The 23,326-nt window shown below is 43.4% G+C and overlaps 1 protein-coding gene and 1 pseudogene across 2 annotated transcripts; one reads left to right on the top strand and one right to left on the bottom strand.

Moving 5' to 3' along the window:
• Window positions 1-23,044, bottom strand: part of LOC124001898 — a 29,679-nt pseudogene extending 6,635 nt beyond the window's left edge.
• On the top strand, window positions 11,835-15,094 carry LOC124001896 (BTB/POZ domain-containing protein 6-B-like). Of its 2 annotated transcripts, XM_046309049.1 has the most exons (5): window positions 11,836-12,221; window positions 12,449-12,734; window positions 12,939-13,029; window positions 13,125-13,240; window positions 13,682-15,094. In XM_046309049.1, exons 1-5 carry the CDS (start codon window positions 12,197-12,199, stop codon window positions 14,712-14,714), a joined length of 1,551 nt encoding a protein of 516 aa, XP_046165005.1. In that variant the 5' UTR covers window positions 11,836-12,196; the 3' UTR covers window positions 14,715-15,094. The 2 variants fall into 2 exon arrangements, with proteins under 2 accessions (XP_046165004.1, XP_046165005.1); XM_046309048.1 differs by having other exon boundaries at window positions 11,835-12,734.
• Window positions 23,045-23,326: the final 282 nt, after the last annotated feature.

A 23,326-nucleotide genomic window follows, 5' to 3' on the forward strand; every position in this document is an offset into this window, starting at 1 on the left:
CGGATGCAGCAAACATTTGATTCTATTCCACCTTTAATAGCTTCTAAACATATATTTTAACAGCCAAAATGAATAAACGGTGATCCCATCATTGCTCAGTTAGATCTGCTGTAAGACATTCTCACACACAGGTCGTTATAAATTGGTAGGTTTATCTATAAGTGTCCAGAGTAGTAGTTGTAGTCTTAGAATTGGAGAGGCAGGATTTCTGCTTGGGTGACTCTATTTACAAATGGCTTTAAGCACTGGCAGCAATGCACAACTTCAGTCTTTGGGTGACTAATGGTTATCAACACCTGACAGATGTGGGGAAACGAGGCGTGAGTTTGGTTTCTGGGCAATCAACAACTGAAATGAAAGTGCTGAGATTAGAATTACTACCGGTAATTTACCAAAGTTACCAGAATGTTCAGAGAATAGAGGTGAAACAGAGAAAACGGAAAGGTAACGTTTTATATCTGTGTCCATATTGTCCATGAGTTTGCAGTAGATAGGTCATATGGTTCAAGAGGAAATAGCCTAATTAATGAATAAAAGCATCTAAATCAACAATGGCATTTGTCAGAAATGTACCAACTACTTACTTTTTTCACAACTGCCACTAGTTGTGCCAAAACAGACATATTGACATAAGACACAGAGGGTCATAGATCATTACAGACACCTGTGTTAATCTGAAGTACACAAAATGTAATGTGATAAAATAAAATAAACATTCAAGTTACAAAGGTTCTGATAGTTAACTGGTAAAACATAGAAAGTCACCAGTAATACTGTATACCCTCCCTTTGCAACCCTAGCTAGATTCACCTACATTCAGAAGCCAACACTTTTAAAACAGCCCTTGCGGAGCTCTGACATTCCCAGCCCATAAAAGCAGAGCCGTTTAAAAAGTGCCAGAGGTTGACTTTGCTCAGTGAGGCAGTTAAGGTCAGCCAAAAGTCATCGATTGGATTAAGTGCCTGGATGAAAGCACTTCAATCAATGCCTGCTCTAAATGGTACAGGACAGTGCTCCCTTAAGACAACACTATGTAGACCAGGGCCGCCGGCAAACTTGTGGCGAGCAGGCATTTGCCACAGCACTTTTCAGTTAAAACAATAAAATAATAATAATAATAATTATTCAACCTTTTTTTAAACTAGGCAAGTCAGTGAAAAACAAATTCTTGTTTACAATGATGGCCTAGGAACAAGTGGGTTAACTGCCTTATTCAGGGGCAGAACAACAGATGTTTACCATGTCAGCTCCGGGACTAGATCTAGCAACCTTTTAAACTCACCAAAATTAAACATCCTCTCACTGTCAACTGCGTTTATTTTCAGCAAACTTAACGTGTAAATATTTGTATGAACATAAGATTAAGTAACTGAGACAAACTGAACAAGTTCCACAGACATGTGACTAACATAAATGGAATAATGTGTCCCTGAACAAAGGGGGGTGGGGTCAAAATCAAAAGTCAGTCAGTATATGGTGTGGCCACCAGCTGCATTAAGTACTGCAGTGCATCTCCTCCTCATGGACTGTACCAGATTTGCCAGTTCTTGCTGTGAGATGTTACCCGACTCTTCCAACAAGGCACCTGTAAGTTCCTCAGCCCTCACCCTTCAATCCAACAGTGCCCAGGCGTGCTCAATTGGATTGAGATCCGGGCTCTTCGCTGGCCATGGCAGAACACTGACATTCCGGTCTTGCAGGAAATCACGCACAGAACGAGCAGTATGGCGGGTGGCATTGTCATTCTGGAGGGTCATGTCAGGATGAGCCTGCAGGAAGGGTACCACATGAGGGAGGAGGATGTCTTCCCTGTAACGCACAGTGTTGAGATTGCCTGCAATGACAACAAGCTCAGTCTGATGATGCTGTGACACACCGCCCCAGACCATGATGGACCCTCCACCTCCAAATCGATCCCGCTTCAGAGTACAGGCCTTGGTGTAACGCTCATTCCTTCGACGATAAACGTGAATAGCACTTTTTGCTAGTCCTGTCTGGTCCAGCGACAGTGGGTTTGTGCACATCGGTGACGTTATTGAGTAGACATAATTCCAAATGATTAAATCCTTCCAATAGAAATAAAACAATTTAGTTATGAATTGAAATTTAAATGAATGAGTTGACTCTTCACATGGGGTGATTTCACTGAACAACAAAAGGGAATATTGAATGATCCCCAATGAGCCATCGCATTGCCCAAAAACATTTTCAACATACATCTGTAAAATGATAGTCTAGAAACTAAAGCTTTGGTTGTCTTCCTCTCATGCTTCCATGTCTTCTCCCTGGACCTCCTCAATGTCCACCTCTTGAACATCAGACTGAGGTGGTCCAAGGTCATTTATGACTGTCTTCAGCTCATCTGCAATGTAGAGACCGGTGTGTCTGTTGTCCCTTGCCTGTGCTCTTGTAGAATACTGGTTGAGGAGTGGAGATGATGTAGTTAATTATTCCCTGCCCACGAACATTCGACCACCCATCAAAGATGATTGCAATACAGTCTGCTTTCGCTATGATTTGCTTGACCTTGACTTGAACTCTGCATCCAGCAACTGAGTAGATAAAGCATGTCTGGTTGGAGGGGTGTATGCTGGGCAAAGAACATTCCGAAATCTCTTCCAATACACATTGCCTGTGAGCATCAGAGGTGAACCAGTTGCATGCACAGCTCGTGCAAGACATTCATCAGCCTTTCTCTAACTACGTTCCTCCGTTGAGTCAGAAAAAACTTCTGATTCCAGGAGGACCATGAGCTGTTGCGATCGATAAGGTGTCCGATTCATCATTTTCACTTCGAATAGAAGTAGAGGGTTTTTCAGTCTGCTGAACTGTAGCCTCCCTACAGTATGTGCACTGTCCCATCTGGCCAGTGGAAATTAAGCGGTAACATTAGGAATATCTAACCTAAGCCAATTTATTTGTGTTGAGAAAATGTGAATGTGATCAAATTTGGTTAATATTCAAACTTAGGTTTGCTAGGCTACCAAGGTCTTTTCAATCCAATAGGCTAGACTGTGTTAACTTTTTAATCACAGATGCATAGGTCTACATGATGCAACCTTGCATAAAGCAAGCTCAGCCATGATAATTATGTTTTCAAGTCGCAGTTGGGTCATTCCACCAAATTGGGTGCTTTTTGGTGAACATTTAGTTTCACCCAATCTTAACATGGTCATAAATGCAAAAATGTTCATCTTAATAAAACATGTTGTTTTCCCATCTCAAGATGGGGCTGACGTGTTATGCTCAACCCACTCAGTTTTCCAAAATAAAACACCAGAAAATGGCAACAAAAAAAGAGTAAAACAAGCTCGCCTGCCTTTTACACTAGGACTTGACTATAAGATCATGTTTCTTTAGATTTTTTTTTAAAGGAATAGTTTCACCATATTAAAACAAGAGTTCAGTTCATGTAACAGTATTGACCTTAAAATTAGAATATTTGTTCTCCATCAAATAAATAAATCGCCAGAAATGACTGTGATGGTGTAAACATGGTAGAAATGTTGTGGTTTACGCAGGTTAAAATGTTCCTAGAGGGTGCAGGGGAACCTGTCAAACGCAGTCTTTATTCATAGAAAAAAAAACGTGATTTACTGCACTTTCCATGTGGTCTATATTAAAAGTGCACTTCATTTAATATATCGGCTTTTCAATAGTTGTGCACAATCTCTACTTAAAATATCAAAGGGATGCAAAAGGCACTCATTTGTGGAAGAACCTAGTTGTCTCTGTAACGGAATCCCCTCAGTTAGTCTAGTTTTAAATAGAATTCATAAGTACAAGGCTGCTGCAGTCTGACAGGGGTTTCATCCTCCCTTGGTCCAGGATTGTTTTTTTACTATGTGACCTGGTTAGAAACACTCTGATCCCATCATCATAGCCCATATTAAAACAATTTTACAACTAATTCAGGGTTCGTACAGACATTGGCAAGTTGGAATTTAAATTATCATTACATTCTAAAATGTCAGAATAATGTGGACATTTTATGAGTAAATAGATTGGATTCATGATTGGTGATTTTCCTACCTGTAGATGTGGCCGATGCAAGCACACACAGTATATACAGTGCATTCGGAAAGTATTCAGACCGCTTCACTTTTTCCACATTTTGTTACGTTACTGCCTTATTCTAAAATTGATTCAATTATTTTCCCCCCTCAAACTACACACACACACACACACACACACACAGACACCACACACACACACACACCCATAATGACAAAGCGAAAACAGGTTTTAAAATAACAGAAATACCTTATGTACATACGTATTCAGATCCTTTGCTATGAGACTTGAAATTGAGCTCAGGTGCATCCTGTTTCCATTGATCATCCTTGAGATGTTTCTACAACTTCAAGTCCACCTGTGGTAAATTCAATTGATTGGACATGATTTGGAAAGGCACACACTTGTCTATATAAGGTCCCACAGTTGACAGTGCATGTCAAAGCAAAAACAAAGCCTTCCTAGAGCTGGCCGCCCGGCCAAACTGAGCAATCGGGGGAGAAGGGCTTTGGTCAGCGAGGTGACCAAGAACCCGATGGTCACTCTGACAGAGTTCCAGAGTTTCTCTGTGGAGATGGGAGAACCTTCCAGAAGGACAACCATCTCTGCAGCACTCCACCAATAACAACGTTATTGTAGAGTGGCCAGACGGAAGCCACTCCTCTGTAAAAGCCACAATAGCCTGCTTGGAGTTTGCCAAAAGGCAACTAAAGGCCTCTCAAACCATGAGAAACAAAATTCTCTGGTCTGATGAAACCAATATTGAACGATTTGGCCTGAATGCTATGCGTCACATCTGCAGGAAACCTGGCACCATCCCTACGGTGAAGCATGGTAGTGGCAGCATCATGTTGTGGGGATGTTTCTCAGCAGCAGGGACTGGGATCGAGGGAAAGTTGAACGGAGAAAAGTACAGAGAGATCCTTGATGAAAACCTGATCCGGAGCGCTCAGGACCTCAGACTGGGGCCAAGGTTCACCTTCCAACAGGACAACAACCCTAACCACACAGCCAAGACAACGCAGGAGTGGTTTCAGGGCAAGTCTCTAAATGTCCTTGAGTGGCCCAGCCAGAGCCCGGACTTGAACTCGATCGAACATCTCTGGAGAGACCTGAAAATAGCTGTGCAGCGAGGCTCCCCATCCAACCTGACAGAGCTTGAGAGGATCTGCAAATAATGGGAGAAACTCTCCAAATAAAGCTGTACCAAGCTTGTAGCATCATACCCAAGAAGTCTCAAGGCTGGAATCTCTGCAAAATGTGCTTCAAAAAGTACTGTCTGAATACTTATGTATGTGATATTTTTTTGTATACATTTTCTAACATTTCAAAATAACAATTTTTGCTTTGTCATTATGGGGTATTGTGTGTAGATTGATGGGGGGAGGGGGGATATTTAATCCATTTTAGAATTAGGCTGTAATGTAACAAAATGTGGAAAAGTGAAGGGGAATACTTTCCTTTTGAATACTTTCCGAATGTACTATGTCCATGTAGCAGTAGCATTCATCTCACCATTTCACATGAAGGGTTATTGTATCATGTTTTTAGAACAACAAAATGACCAAAAAAATAGGTTAATTTTGTAAAGGAAGGTTTTGTACGGAAAGCCAATGTTGTCATCCTGATAATAGCTGCACTTGGTTTTCACGCAAAAAAAAACGCAACAGAGTAGCTTAACACCTGTCAACTGAAACAGCGGGAAACAAATGAAAGCAGCAACATCTCTCACAAAAACGGATCACAAATGAAAATCACAGATAATTATAATTGGAGCAGAAGAACTCAGAAACAATAATTGCAATGAGTTTTCAACCACCAAATTGAGAAATTATTTTCAGGGGCTCCAAATTCAAGTACTTCAAGCACTTCTAGCACCTTGAGCGAACCCTGTGATAAATCACTGTCATACCCTACACAGGGATTGACATTAAGGTCTGAAAAGCACTTGACCATCAGGCAAGTCAGCAGTATTTTTTGGCTGCCCAAAATTATGGTTACTTGCCCAAAAATGTGATAAGTTGTTTACACGCAGAAATGTCACAACTTATCGGTCACTTAATTACACAACAGGGAGGAATTACGCTTTGGTTCTATTTTAAAATATTTAAATCACAGCTCAAGCGCAATAGGATAGTGGCTTGCAAGCTGCTCGTCCTGACTTTGGCTTTCGGTGTAGTAGGTAAAAGACATACATCTTTAGCGACACCCCAGGGTAGGACTTTAATAAGACTCGCACACAATGCACCAAATGTAACATCTGACCACCGACATTTTTCACATGATTCTAAAATCGGTACGCACTCGGTCCACAAATTACATTCAGAGGTGCTAAGTAATCTTAGCCAGCAAACGCAATTGGTGAGCACTTAGGTCACTGGAATTATTTGCAGTTTTATTGTTTTCAGGTACAACATTTTTTAAATCACCTGCCTTAATGGGGTAACCACAGAGCAGGGTCAACTTGCCCAGTTGTCATAAATTGTCCGCCTTTCACTTTAAAAATGGGAATAACGGTAACCAGAAACAATATCACCAGGGGAAACTTTAGAGCGGGCTCAAGTTGCCCGACTGCTCAGTTCAGTTTGCACCAGGCAATAGGGCAACCCTCAATGTCTCTTCTACAACTTAGGTTCCAGAATTTTAGCTGGTTACCATCAGGATAAGACCTGTGGTGCTACCTCTGATATAGACATCAGGCTGCCGAGTCACAAATCTTCGCCAAGACTGGCTGCTCTCTCCTGACTCAAGTGTAAAGTGTAAGTGTAGAGACTAAGGAATCTAGACTAGAGGGACACTTCAAATTGTAACAATCTTTCTAGCCATGACTCTGGTTTCCACCTTTCAATACAGGCTTGATGGATGGATGACAGATTGAGTGGACTAAAACAATCTTTAGTGTCTTAAACGCACGAACAGGCTCTCAAAGGACCCCCTCCCCCCTTAAGTAGTGCCCAAACCAACAGTGCACGAAAACAGAACAGAACACACACACACACAGGGGATGAAAGACACCACACTAATGACAAGGTACTACTCTGTCCACTTAATGCTTTAAAGATTGAGCTGGGGAGCCCTTGAACCTCTGCCCCTCCCAATCCCACCACAATTAGCCAGGCCTGAGAGACCTCTAGCAGCCTGCCATCTTCAAGCGATACAGCTCCAAATGAAAACAAAAGAGGCGCACACACACACACACACACACCAACACTGGTTTCCTTTAATCATCCTCTGACTACGAGATCAGCCACATGTTAAAAGAGCAGCATATTAAAAGCCTAACATAAAAACGAGTCAAAATGTAGGCTAATACTGATTTTTCCCATTCCGGACATCCACGTGACAAATGTACAACAACAAACTAACGTCAGTTAATAAAACCTTTTGATCCGTTCATTTGAAAGAATATGTTTCAAGACGATTTTGATCACGGAATGGTGCGTCTTTTAAAACGAACCCCATCTTATAATCCATTCTTCTGACAATAGAAGGTCAAGATGACGTTTCTGTCTTAGTGGCCGCACACTAACCCATCCCCTCCTTCGACTAACACTTCACCTTTCACCTTCTCTCTACACTCCCCAGATGCCCACTCCCATGAAAATCAATCCCCTTCACCACATCAGAGAGAGTCAACATACTCCTCATCTCTCACACCTATGAAAACCCCCACATCTTGACATTTCTAGAAATAGAAGATAGGGTGAAGTGAGTGACAGTGGAATATCAAAATGAGAAAGTAGCAGTAAGGAATATTTCCTATGCAACAAACAGTATATATATTTTTTAAAAGCATCTACAGAAAAGGCATCCGCATGCTTCCCAACCAAAACAGTTCGGAAGAGTTTGTGCATGTATTATGATGCGAGCACACTTGTTTGGTTCACCTAGCCGACTTTGGCTAGCCGCCAGCCGAACTGAAGCATGCGGACGCCTTAAGCGACAGGTTTGCTCACCGTTCTCCTTCTTTTCGGGGGACTTGCTGATGGACTCTGGGAGGCCCAGGTTGGCTGCGGTGGGCATGGGCCCTAGGAGGGAGACCAGCGATGGGCCTCTGCGTGGAGGTCTTTCCTCGTGCCTCTCTCCACACCCTTCCTCTTCCTCTCCAGGGAGAACCTGGTCACACAGGTCCTTGTTGAGATGCTGGGCCACAGCTTTCAGCTCCTCGTCCTCCCTCTCCTGCCAGCCAGGAAGAGATATTTCATCATCATCATCATCATCATCATCATCATCATCATCATCATCATCATCCCTTTTTCCAGGGGATCTAGGAGGGGGAGAAAAAGAACAAGACATGTACTTCCTTTTCGTCATGAAACTGACAGCTAAATTATCTGACATGATGCAGAAAATGATTTCCTCAATAATCCTATGGTACTATTAAGCTGTCAAAGTATCATCATGATGACAGCCATCTTAGTGTTGATAAAAGCCCAGTGTGTGTGTTAAAATTTGACTCTCAGCCCAGGCAGAGGAGCAACAGGCCTGTCAGTCAGAGAGCCAGAGGCCTCCCCTGCTGAAGGCCATGCAGTGGACAAAAATGCAACACAACCAGCTAGAGGGGTGCAGATGGTTAGAGAGTTTAGCCCATTACAGTTAGACAGCAAAGGTGCGTCATAACATTCTCATTTGCATTTTGAGTGAACATCAAATTTGGTCACCTAAAAAAACAATTTCTGTGTATTTAGAGAAGTTTCAGGCTCTAGCGACAATAGACTGGCAGAATACGGAGATATTCCCTCCTCCACATGGGGGTTCTAGCTGGAGGACTGGCATGGCTGGCGAGCGCAGCAGGACCCACCTGTGCCGTACCTGTTTTTGCATAGGACCCATACATCACTCTCAACTTGGGCCGGCTCTGCTCCATCTCAATCTCATCCTGGTATTCATGGATCTCGCCTGTTGAGATAAAACCCAAACAACTCTGCTGACTCCACTCTAACTTTATACTCTTTGGAACTTTATGAAGAGTTTAGTTCAAACCTGACTAGACACGGATCATAATGGTACCTTGAACATCACCAATCTTCTTCTCCAATTCTTCCTCAAGCTAGGAGACAAAAAAAGACAAAAAAAGAGCAGCATGTGAATGAAAAAAAGACAACCGTACCACATTGGGACAAAACACAGGTTAAAACACGGGACAAGATAAATAAACAAGGTCGGTACAGTTGTATCCTCTCGGCAGTTCCTCCTCACCAGCTTCATTCTTTTATTCCTCTGGCCATCGATGAAAGAGGGCGGGTCACATTCCTGGTCGAGATCCACTTTTATGAACTCCTCAATGGTCAGCTGACTGTTGGGCGTGTCCTCAAAACTCATTCAACCTGAACCATGAGAAAGAATAGTGTTAGTGTACTCCTCATAGAGATTAGTGAGAACACACAAGGCTAATCAGATTTCCTTTGGAGGATGCTGTAATGTACTTCTCAAGCAGCTCTCACCTCTTTCTTAGTGTGGCCTCACACACCTTCACTACACTGATGATTTCTTTGATGGTACGGGGGAACCTGTGCATGCGAGCAGCGACCAACAGGCCTGAGAACACAAACAAACGCACAGGTGAAACACACTATTCATCCCACACACCTTGCCAACACTTATATTTACAAATGTACTCACCAAATGTCGTGTAATATTCATGTAATAACGTCATAATACCCTATTAATGATAATCTAAGTCGTTAGATAAATCATCAATTCAGTTTTACAGTAACCCATGCTACTGTGCATGGAGTCAGTTACAAAACGTAATGTCTGTTTAAAGACGGATGTACGATTCCTTTTTTACACAAGCAGCTTGAATTATCTGACGTTCTAGTAGCTGGCTTTTAGCAATCCCACAGTCTCGCTCACACATTCACTTCCTATTGAGTAAGAAGCTCATCTAAACTTTTCCATCCTTCATGTAAGCGAATCCTCTCAATGATTAATGATAAGCAATTAATTATTCAGATATTGCAGCTGCAGAGGAGAGAAAGGGAGAAAAGTGAAAATAGGAGCGTAAATGTCCACATGCCCGGGGAAGTTGGCTCTTCAGTTTCAGGATGTCTTGCCAGCAATACATCCGAGCAGGGTTCTGTTCAGGTCCAGTAAGTAGGGGACAGACTGCAGTATACACTGACGCTGATTGGAGGCTGTGGTTACTTATGAGCATTACTTGTGATTAGTGGTCACCTATTAACAAAGGTCACCTGTGATTGCAGCTAATTCTGATTTTAGGATTACAGTTCCCTATAGTGTGGAATACCAGTGGACATGGTTCCCCTGTGGTTTCTGTTATTTATGATGAGAGTTAGCCTACCTGTGATTGTGGTGCTAACGTGTGGTGTGATTTAACTGTTGCTCATGGTTACCTGCGCCACACAGTCCTGATGGCCTCCGTCCAGTGTGAATCCAGTCCCTCTTCATCCTCTGCAGCTGTCGCAGTGCTGTCATGGACACCTCATGGTTTTTCTCCCCAAACTCCAGCATGTGAGCAAAGCAAGGGATGTACAGGCAGGGGTCTAGAATGAGAATGATACACTCTTCAAGATCCAACCAAGACAAGCAATATTAATATGCTAATATATACATTGCAGATGTCTCAATGTTATACAGGGTTTTACAACTCTGTGTAGACTACATTGATCAGAAAGTGGTATGTCTTCTTTAATGAAAATATAATAAGAACTGGATATCGTCATACCATTCCCAGTGGATCATATTGTGACCAATAAGAACAAATAGTTACACTTGGATCAAATGATCTCTTAGTGTACAGTTGGGATAGAGAAAGCATGGTGTCAAAATTGTAGGTGCGCCCATGCAGCTGGGGATCCGAAGTGCCCTGTGAGAGAAAGACCGCCAGAGTTCGAGTGGGGCAGAAAGTTTCCTATGCTCAGGCAGTGAAGATAGTAGAGGATAGCCCAAAGGTGAGTGATTTGACAGGGAGATAAATAGCAGATAAATATTTGGTGCAAGTAATTTAAGTACAGAAGATCTACAGGAAGTTGAGAGAAGGGGTTCCATTCTCCCAGGCAGATGGATGGGATCATTTAGGGCCGAAGTACTGGGATGGTGTGGTGGGTGTTTGTGGATAGTGTTTAGGTATAGGGTTAGATGACTGTGCAATTTTCTCTATTCCCCTTTTGTTTGTGACCAAAATGTGCAGTCCGCACCCCAACCTGTGTCTAGTCTGACAAAAATTTACATCAAGAAGACAAATTATCCCTTTGGCAGCAGCAGAGCCCTCTGACTGGTAATAGGATATGACCAGACCCCAACCCCTGTCCCTAACCAACCTCTTCGAAACTAACATGGCTACTGGGCTGGCTCTGTTCAAGTTAATGAAGTAAACTTCAGGAACTATCCCCTCTATGATCTAACGCGCCCACAGTCACCCAAGGTAAACACCAGTGTGGTCTCGTGCACTCAGATTTTGCACGTGCCATGCATCCAATAAAAAATATTTAAAAAAGTGGTGCGGCTGATGTTAACTCAGCTCAACTAATTTTGCGACATCTCAAACTTTGTCTAATTTCTGACGAGTGGAGCTATTACACAACTAAATCAATCGGATATGACATGAACAGTTTAAAGCTAAATTACACAGTGATTACACAAACTATAATCAGTTATTTAAAAAAAATGTAGGCTATTATTACATCAGAAACAATGATCGGGTTATTTTCACTGTAACAGTTTATATCAGTCGGACGCTGCAGTGAATTTGAGTGGGAGCTGGTGAGTTCCTTAATTTTTAAAATCTGGTGAGTGGCTTGGGGGAGGCTCTTCTGGGCTTCTGACGTTGACGGTATGTGTAAATCTGATTTGTTGGCAGCGAGCTGGGCGTCCGAGAGGATTACACCAAATATATATATAAAAAAAATAGACAGCAACTAAAACTCTCGCCCCGAAAAATGACCATTCACATCGTATCCAGACTGCAGCTAATGAGTAGCCCACGCCTTGTCGTAGTTGATAAGTAGCTTTTGGTGAAAAACATCTGCCAGTATTTGCTCAGGAAAACAGCGGACTCTAAGCGAGCAACGATTATATGGATTTACCATCTGCTCGAAAAGCGAGAACATAATACGTTTTGGGGAGACAACTCTGCGGCAACAAGAGGATGAAATGAGAAAGAGGAAAAAAAGTATTCAGCTTGAAGTTGGAATACAACCCAATTGGACGGATATTGTTTATGTTGCTCTTACAATTGATTCGGGGTTAGTAGACTTCATAATCGCTGAATTTATGCAGCATAGTTCTATAAATGACACGATTTGTGTATCAATTGTCAACGCAGAATAATCGCTACTACAGTAGATCAGAGTTCGTGGTTTATTTATAGGAAAGGGATAAACGCTTTGTGTGCCGATGCCAACAGCAGATTGCAGGTTGCTCCATCATGGTCGGATCATGAAGTGTTTGACTTTTTTACTCTTACTTCCAGAAACACTGAAAAAGTCTAAAAAGACTGGGAAACACACAGGCAGTTTACCAGTATGCTATGAGATTCTAACCCTGTCCCTGAAGAAGAAGATGGCTGCAGAACTGTACCCTGCGACCACCAATCTAACCAACAACGGTACTACGGTGACCGCCAGTGACAAGAAAAGCGATGTGCAGGTCACCCAGTCAACAACCACTGCAACAACACCGACCACCCAGCAAAACATAAACAACAACAACGTCGATCCCCCCAGCTGGCAGTCCTCTCACCCCACGCTACGGGAGAGGTAGTCTCAACTATTTACTTATTAATTATTTCTATTTAGTAAAAGTTTGACTTGGCTTACAATAGCTTATTATGTCGTTTATGTCCATAATTAGAATCACATCGTGCAGGCTATAATATATGTACTGGCAAAAAACAAGCCCTATATGGAATATCCCAAGTTGTCATTCTACCTAATCATTATACCAAATCTTCTCCCTTCTAGGAATGCCTTGATGTTCAACAATGAACTCATGGCCGATATACATTTAATTGTTGGTCCCCCTGGTGAATCTCAGAAAGTACCAGTGCACAAGGTAAGCTCCATCTCCAGTTGAAAAAATAAGTGTACTCTTCCGAACCATCACAAATATGATGAGTGACTAATGTGTCCGTTTGTCTTTCCCTCCAGTATGTGTTGGCAGTGGGTAGCTCCGTCTTCTGTGCCATGTTTTACGGGGATCTTGCAGAGGAGTCCGAAATCCATATCCCAGACGTGGAACCTGCTGCCTTTCTAATTCTGCTGAAGTAAGCCACTCGCTCCTCATACTAAACCAATACTATACATGACAAGCACAATGTCACTTCAAAATAAATGATTACTCAGCCAAAGCAAGACGGGTTAAGTGCCAAAATGCTAGAGCACCAAAGGGCATGGGCAGTAGTGTAGAGCACTGTAATTTCAGGTTTCTTTGTTCATCAAATATTCAAAGCCAATGATTTACCCTAAGGTAATAGGCAGAAGAGAACATAAAATGGCTCTTTTTGTTGTAGATTCTATAACAATGTAATCCGAAACCAATGCAATGAGACATTGCTTATTTTTTTATCCCCTTGAGAAAATAGGGCAAGCTGTGCTAAGTCCTCTACCTCTTTTCTTCAAAATAATATCTATCCCTATTCTCCACATGCTGGTCTGCCTTCTTTACTAAACCAGAATCTCATTCTCCTCCATTTTGTTCCCTTCAGTTACATGTACAGTGATGCGATAGACCTGGAGGCAGACACCGTGCTGGCTACCCTGTACGCTGCCAAGAAGTACATTGTACCAGCCCTGGCCAAGGCCTGCGTCACCTTCCTGGAGACCAGCCTGGAGGCCAAGAACGCCTGTGTGCTGCTGTCCCAGAGCCGTCTGTTTGAGGAGCCTGAGCTGACACAGCGCTGCTGGGAGGTGATTGACGCCCAGGCCGAGCTGGCCCTGGGCTCCGAGGGCTTCTGTGAGATCGACCTGCAGACCCTGAAGATCATCCTGCAGAGAGAGACTCTCAACACCAAGGAGGTGGTGGTCTTTGATGCCATGATGAGCTGGGCCACAGCTGAGTGTAAGAGGCAAGGACTGAGGGCAACCACCCACAACAAGAGATCTGTCCTGGGCAAGGCACTCTACCTGGTGCGCATCCCCACTATGACCCTGGAGGAGTTTGCTGATGGGGCGGCCCAGTCAGACATCTTGACACTGGAGGAGACGCATGACATTTTCCTGTGGTACACAGCGGCCACCAAGCCCAAACTGGACTTCCCACTGGCACAGAGGCAGGGCCTGGCGCCCCAGAGGTGCCACCGCTTCCAGTCGTCAGCCTACCGGAGCAACCAGTGGCGCTACAGGGGCCGCTGTGACAGCATCCAGTTTGCAGTGGACAAGCGGATCTTTATCGCTGGACTGGGTCTGTACGGGTCAAGTGGCGGAAAGGCTGAGTACAGTGTCAAGATTGAACTGAAGCGGCAAGGGGTGACCCTAGCACAGAACCTGACCAAGTTTGTGTCGGACGGATCAAGCAGTACATTTTCTGTGTGGTTTGAACACCCAGTTCAAGTGGAGCAGGATGCCTTTTATACGGTGAGTGTCGTGCTGGACGGGAATGAGCTGAGCTATTTTGGCCAGGAGGGCATGACGGAGGTGCAGTGTGGAAAAGTTACTTTTCAGTTCCAGTGCTCCTCGGACAGTACCAACGGGACTGGGGTGCAGGGGGGACAGATCCCGGAGCTGGTGTTCTATGCATAAACTGGATTGGTGGAGAACATATAGACCATACTGTACATCCATATGTTGCAGCCTTATAAATAATGTAGCATTAAGACACTAGAGTGTCAGACTAAACAATATACTATTTTTAAGTCAAGGAACGTTTTATCTTATTTATTTAAAATAAAAATGTTATTTGTATTATTTTAATTAACGCTGCAAAAAGCAGTCCCTTGTAAAAAGTCATATTGCACTTGTGGACAGTCTCTGCAATGTTGTTTTGTACATAAAACGCAGTTAAATGGTTTGCAGCTTGATGCTGATCAACCATGATGTTCCTGTTTGAGAGCTTACGAACCTGCAGAAAATCATAAACATTTTGTGAGAAGCCACAGAGGTTGCTGCTCATTATTATACAACTCACCTGCATGTGTGAAATCTGTTGTTTTGGTGGGATTATTACTCAAGGGATTATTCAGTGTCTAGGTACACTGAGGAGTGCTACAACCAAGATGGTAAAAGTGATGTGGTCAAGACGTCATCATGACAACTTTGCTTCCAAATATTTGTTGTAGCGAAGTGACCAATTTTAGCTCAGCCTTTTAATGAATGGTAAATACTGTAGGTGTCCTCAGCAAAAAAAGACAACACTTCAACCAACAGCATTTGTCCGAAAACACTCATTCAACTGTATAGTTCTTTGTTTACAATAAGAACAAAGGGAGTATGGGAGGCAGATGATAGGTACCTATGGCGGGGGTGTTGATGCAGAGCTCTCTGGCCAGCACCAGAAAGGTTCTACCCAGGATGTAAACATTTACCTGTGGGGGAAAGACAGGGAAGAGATTAAAACCAGAAATACATGAAGGTAGTGCAACTGTCACTGAAACCCACCCTGTCAAGTCCACAATGTCCTCGTAAAGATACATGATCCAGAGTTACATAACATGAGTAGCGCGTGATCAAATCTGGTATAGTAAGTGTAACTTAATGCTTAGCTGGCATACTATCTAGAGAGCCCAGTGATTTTCCAGACCAGGGGATGACTAAAGCTCTAGTTTCTAGCCCAGCTCCGTCTCATTCCTCCAGGCTAACGCTCCAGACCTTAGGGGGTTTAGGTCTCTACCAGACACACTCTTGGGTCTATGGCAGCCACAGTCTGATCTATTTTAGGAGACTGGTCCCAATTAAACATTTGTACACAACAAATACATTGTTAGCCAAGCACCATAGCAACCAACAGTGGAGGTGTCACATGTCAATCCAGACAGAGCCTGGAGCAGCAGCCTCCACCGGGACCCTGTCCATTTCATAGTGTCCCCAGGCATTAGAGAGCACACGCCTCAGATGATGGGGATGTAGATCACCATGCATTCCCATGGGAGGGGGGTGACTACTGCACTGGCCTGGGTGAGGCTCCACAAATAGGGGATTAGTGGAATATCTACACATAGCACACTGACCCTAGACTGGACAGGCACCCCCATTCCACTCCTACCCTTCAAATACCAGAGGGGTGGGTCAGCTCTTCAAGGACAGCTGGGAGCATAAAAATAAAACTGACCAGCAGTGTCTCTGAGAAATTTCCCTCCACCCTAACACTGACTTTATATGCATAAAAATGGACCTATATTTATACAGTCCCTGGCTTTAATTACAAAGCACAACATACTGCACGGGCCAACATCCATCTTGTTGGATGTACTACTCATGGTCAATGTGGGTATGGGATCATGTATAATTTTACAACAAAAATAAGGAAACAACTTTGATGTTCAATCATATTCATGCGACTGTTCAATCATATTCAGAAACACTTTCATTTATAGAAATTAGGGATAAATGTCAAAGTGCAAAATCTCAAATCACAGGGTTGAAAAAAGTACAGTGGGGCAAAAAAGTATTTAGTCAGCTACCAATTGTGCAAGTTCTCCCACTTAAAAAGATGAGGCCTGTAATTTTAATCATAGGTACACTTCATCTATGACAGACAAAATGAGGGGGAGAAAAAAAATCCAGAAAATCACATTGTAGGATTTTTAATTAATTTATTTGCAAATTATGGTGGAAAATAAGTATTTGGTCAATAACAAAAGTTTCTCAATACTTTTATATACCCTTTGTTGGCAATGACAGAGGTCTTCACGAGGTTCACACACTGTTGCTGGTATTTTGGCCCATTCCTCCATGCAGATCTCCTCTAGAGCAGTGATGTTTTGGGGTTGTTGCTGGGCAACACAGACTTTCAACTCCCTCCAAAGATTTTCTATGGGGTTGAGATCTGGAGATTGTCATGCTGAAAGACCCAGCCACGTTTCATCTTCAATGCCCTTGCTGATTGAAAGAGGTTTTCACTCAAAATCTCACGATACATGGCCCCATTCATTCTTTCCTTTACACGGATCAGTTGTCCTGGTCCCTTTGCAGAAAAACAGCCCCAAATCATGATGTTTCCACCCCCATACTTCACAGTAGGTATGGTGTTCTTTGGATGCAACTCAGCATTCTTTGTCCTCCAAACACGACGAGTTGAGTTTTTACCAAAAAGTTATATTTTGGTTTCATCTGACCTATGACATTCTCCCAATCTTCTTCTGGATCATCCAAATGCTCTCTAGCAAACTTCAGACGGGCCTTGACATGTACTGGCTTAAGCAGGGGGACACGTCTGGCAGTGCAGGATTTGAGTCCCTGGCGGCGTAGTGTGTTACTGATGGTAGGCTTTGTTACTTTGGTCCCAGCTCTCTGCAGGTCATTCACTAGGTCCCCCCGTGTGGTTCTGTGATTTTTGCTCTCCGTTCTTGTGATCATTTTGACCCCACGGGGTGAGATCTTGCGTGGAGCCCCAGATAGAGGGAGATTATCAGTGGTCTTGTATGTCTTCCATTTCCTAATAATTGCTCCCACAGTTGATTTCTTCAAACCAAGATGCTTACCTATTGCAGATTCAGTCTTCCCAGCCTGGTGCAGGTCTACAATTTTGTTTCTGGTGTTCTTTGACAGCTCTTTGGTCTCGGTCATAGTGGAGTTTGGAGTGTGACTGTTTGAGGTTGTGGACAGGTGTCTTTTATACTGATAACAAGTTCAAACAGGTGCCATTAATACAGGTAACGAGTGGAGGACAGAGGAGCCTCTTAAAGAAGAAGTTACAGGTCTGTGAGAGCCAGAAATCTTGCTTGTTTGTAGGTGACCAAATATTTACTTTCCACCATAATTTGCAAATAAATTAATTCAAATCCTACAATGTGATTTTCGCTGAGGTCAAGCAGCATGTCTGTGAATGAGGTGGCTTATAAGTCAATAAAACCACAAGATAGTAAAAAAAAAGTGTCACCTCAGGCCAGCAGCATTTGTAAATATATTTAGCGACAGCTTCTGGGGGAATCAACCACCCCGTGACCTCTGAACTCCCCCCAGCACTCACCCCCATTAGCTTCTAGAGACACCCGTCTCCTGCGACCAACACACACCTTGCATCCGTTTCTGTGGCGACAGGTGCACCCATCTAACGGCAGCCAAAGTAGATTTTGAGACAACACTTTTTAAAAAGCCTCACAATGGGGTTATGGTCACCACTGAAATGGGAAAAAAATTATCCCACACAGTCTGGAGATGAGATTACGGAAGACTTCCTCAAAATTGGTCATCATAATAATAACAAATTCCTCAGAGATAATAACAGTCACTTAAAGCAATGCCATTTCAGTAGTATGGGGAAGGAGGGAGGGAGCTTACTTCCAAGCCCTGCCCGTGAAACGTGATGGTTTCATTATGATGTGAAAACTTGGCTGTCATTCATCAAGATCATGGATGTGACCATAGTCTAAACCTTTACCAACAACAGCACCTGTGGGAACGATCCCACTAAATGTATTAATTGATGGTTCCCTGAGCCTCCATCACAAATATCAAGACGTCCCTCCGCTGAGCTACATCAGCTGTTAGACACACTGAACAAGATTTGCCTCGTGTCCTCAGTCTCAATTTATCATGTCGGTCCTCTGTGACAGTACTACAGACTGTTCCCCAGCTGTGGAAAAGGAAGTAGAGCTATTTTTACTTTATCAAATACTCCATCTCCAACAAACACTGAAACACACACACACACACACACACACACACACACACACACACACACACACACACACACACACACACACACACACACACACACACACACACACACACACACACACACACACACACACACACACACACACACACACACACACACACACGTAAACAATGTAAACAGGGAAGGATTTGCTCTAGCATTCTAGTACAGTTAAATTGTTCACAGCGGTCTAAGGCACTGCATCTCAGTACAAGAGGTGTCACTACAGTCCCTGGTTCGAATACAGGCTGTATCACATCCGGCTGGGATTGGGAGTCACATAGAGCGGCGCACAATTGGCAAAGCTTAAATGACTTGCCTAGTTAAATAAAGGTTACACACACAGAAAAAGTTATTTTGTTGCCATTTACGTATGTCCCCATTACCAGAGAAACATAATCAAAACCTATTTATTTCACATACTTGCTGTGCTGTTCCGTTGTTCATTTGTTCAGTCGTTTCACTCACAACCAGGATTTCATCATACATGTCAAGCAGTGAAGGTTCAGCTCTGTCTGTCTGTGGCCTCTCTTCTTCTGTGCGCACTGTCACTGTGTCCGTTTCCATATTGTCCAGGTTTGTCTGTAACATTTCACCTAAAACCTGTTTGTCTACATCGAAGTAGCGGTCCTTGTGCCTAGCATTGAGCAGGGTGGCGACACCGTAAAGAGGCTCAGAGAGGATGCCACCGAATCGTTTGTTCACAGCCTTGAGTACTTTTGTATGTTTTAACCCCACAGTCTGTCGGCAGTTTTGTTGAGCAGGCCTTTCAATGCCGTGACAGAGGGTATCACGTCTGCTGCAGTCGACTGGCTTATTTCTCGAGTCAGTTGTTCAAATGGAGCTAGAAGTTTGTTCGTGTTTCAAAACATGTTCTCAAATGCCATTGAAATGGCAGCAGCGGTATGAGAACCAGCACATTCTTGAGCTTGCAATACGACTTTCCTCCTGACTAAATCCTCGTCGACCCACTGTGCTGTCAGACTCAGCATGCTCATGGGGCTGACCATCGCTGGTCCAAATGTCAGTCGTGATGCTCATGGATGTGAGTTTCAACAATACTGTGTAACTCCAGTAGGGCAATATCTGAAAAATAGTGAGTACCGGGGCTCGACCAGTCGGCGAAAGCCAACATCATCCACGACAGAGAACGGTTGGTTGTCAAGGGCAATGAATTCCATTATCTTTGCTTTAATGGGTTTCACCTTTCAGTTGTCCCGCTGAAATTCTTACTCATATATATATATATGACTGCTCGACTTGAACTTGTTTAGTTGTGGGAAGTGTGCGCTTAGTATTTTTCTGCTTTTGTTCTGTGTTGCGCTGTATTTGTGGCGTCATTACATCATCTACTTACGTTATGTAGGCATGAACGTCAGCTTAGACATCGGTTTTGCACATCAGCGTTAAACTAGACATCGGGCCGATGTTGGCATTTTTAGCTAATATTGGCCGAGTCCGATATGCTCACCGATATATTGGCAGCCCTAGTATTGAGCACAACACAACCAGGGCATTAACACAATTAATGCCCAAAACTACTACAACTCCTGGAGATTGATGCTACAGCTAACGTTACAAATATACCTCACTCATCTCCTTCCTCTGTTACTCCCCCCTCTGCAGTGTGAAAGGACACGAGGTGTCCTCTCTGTCCTGCAGACAAGGTAGAGGCATGCAGCAACCACGTGGGCCCCCCGTCAGCCCCTTGTCAGGTGTTTACACACAGCCATCTTGTAGAAGTTAAAGGCCGTGTCCAGGCAGTGCTGGTTCAGCTGCAGCTGGTGGCCCAGCATGTTGATCTGACGTCTCCCTGGAGACACACAAACACAGGCATGTCATTACATAGCCCACACATGCATGTCGTATTCGTACACACCTACACTCAGACGCAGCCTCAGGTGCACAATAAACAGAGTAGACTGACAAATATACACACAACTGACAGGGCATGTAATTACTGTAACAGAGGTTCAGTTGTTTCCAGAACCATGTGTCCTCTGTTCGCCTGATGAATTTTGCATGCAAACACTTAAGACATTATACACAAGCAGATATCCCAGTCAATACACACAAGTACTTGAGAGATGTGTGTGGGAAACTACTGCTGCTGTTGAAGTAATGTAAAATCTTACTGCGCTAAAATATTCCCCCTGCTTTGCTGAACAAATGTCTTGAGATTACAGGGCATGTGCACACCACCAGATTACTCATACCACTCCCTCCATATTCCCCTCATCTCATCAAGTTGTCTGAAAAACTAAAGACCCTGATTTCTATACAGGCCTTGTCTAAACTTCTTCCGAACCCCAACCAGCATTACCATCTGGTACATTTACTGTGACAGCTGGATAAAATCTAACCACCCTGCCAGGGAGAAGTTGGAAAGCTCCCACACTGGAGATATATTGAGGCCATATGGGTCAACCACAGGACATATGGGATGTTCTCCAGCAATAGGAAAAGCAACCTGTTAGTCATTGTGAGGAGACGTGATGAGTTGGGGCGGGGGGACGGGGGACGGGGAGCCGTGCCGGTGGGGGGGGGATGATTCCAGTCATTAATCAGAGTGTTGGTGGGTGAGAAAGAGCAGAGACACTGTGGATGTTTATGGAGGAGAGCGTTCCATCACAGCACCACTCTTGTTCTCACAGACAATCCACACAGCATGACAGACCTTTCACACTCACACACAGCTGTATCCACGTCTCGCTCTTTCTCATCATCAGCACTTAACAGCATTGATCATCAGCAGGAGACACATCAGATGACTACAGGTGACTGGGAGATAACTGAGTACAATACTTTTACTCAGCCAAAATAATTGAACTTCCAAATAGACATGACTAAACAAAAATGACAGGAAATCATCAAACCAGGGAGCACAGACTAATTGAATGTGTCTTACCAGACAAAGGAAATTACATCATCAGCCCTTTCCTGAGGCATTCCAGCACGCAATGGATGTTTGCCTTTGCCAACCAAGATTTGCTGTAGACACACCCTGTTTACCTCCTATTGGACATAAAGGAAATGGGTTGTCCCTACCAAGTTTGTTGGTGAAGGCAAAACCACTTTATAAGTGCTTTTGAAATAAAGTGCTGATAAGGAAGCCACTTACAGAGGGGCAGAGGCCCATGTAAAGCAGATGGTATCAGTTTAGTCTGTCTAGCAGGAGGCAAAATGCTTTTTTCCCCAAGACATCGAAAGACATTAAAACAAAGGTTAATCTCCTAGCACACCTATATTTACTTGTTATTAGGCCTGTTGTAAGTGCAATTAGTCCTCATGATGCATGCACACCCATGCTTTAGGAATGCAAGTGCAGACCCTTAATGTTGACTCACCGTTCTGCAGGGACTGGGCCCGGGACTCCCTTCCAACACCTTTATAGAACCCTTCTCCAAAAGTTGGGTTCCTTCCAGAGGCTATAGAGAATAAGAGACATGACACCCCAAGAGTGTAATCTAACATTTACAAAACAGGCATTCATCAACATCTGCTATAATTCAATTACAAAAATGGTAATATAAATGTTAATACAGCATTGTATTATATTATTGGACACAAAAGTAGATTTGAGTGTGGTCAACAAACTTTTTTCAGTGTGACAACACCGCATGACAACAAATGGGTCAAAGACAGTGAGCTCATCTCAAACTAAAGTTAATACAACACTGCACTCTAGTGGGGATTCAGGAGAACTTCAAACAGATGTGCCAGAAAAATCCAACCCCACAAGAAAGCCAGTTAACAAGTGACTGTCCTCTCTGAACAATCAGCTGAGAGGCTATCCAGGGGCTATGGGCCAGGCCAAATCACTGGGTTACGTTTGGGACTGCAGATTACAAGGTCTGTGCAAGGGTCTGGGAGAGGGTGGGGGATGTCATGCACCCTGCTAAAATGTAATTTTGCAATGCAATTGACTAAATTCATTATGTCATGAAAAACTTTATGAAAAATGGGATATATGAGTTTCTTATACTCCTTATAACCAACCTCAGAATATTATGATTCATTTTATTATGGCATGTCATTATTTCATGTCTTGACAGTCGAGTTGCACCCACCGTCTCCAGCTACGAACTGTCCCACAGCCGAGGAGCCTCCCCCTCCTGTCTCCATGGACTGGACCTCAGACACAATGACGTTGTACTCCAGGACAGAGCCACAGCCCATGCACATGGCATCACCTCTGGCCTGGTCCACATCGATGTCCGTGACCCCCACAGTTATTACACACTCTGGAACTCATGGTGAGATCCACACAGCACAGCCTAGAGAAAAGAGAAGAGACAAGTCACATTTTTGTGAATGAGAAATGCTGTCGACATATGAAATGTTGCATTTATTGGATACATAAAAATGTATTGTACTCTTCCAGCCAAAAGGTTGTGGTCAAGCAGGCATAAACTACTACCACAACAGTGTCCTACACTCAAATTGCATGACATGCCGTCTATGAGTGAGTTTGGAAGTAATAACGATTGACTATTACAATAAAAAGATGCCGGAGAAGTGAACACTTTCTTAAATC

This window comes from Oncorhynchus gorbuscha, linkage group LG17 (genome assembly GCF_021184085.1).
Source record: "Oncorhynchus gorbuscha isolate QuinsamMale2020 ecotype Even-year linkage group LG17, OgorEven_v1.0, whole genome shotgun sequence".
In the NCBI taxonomy this organism is placed as follows: Eukaryota; Metazoa; Chordata; class Actinopteri; order Salmoniformes; family Salmonidae; genus Oncorhynchus; species Oncorhynchus gorbuscha.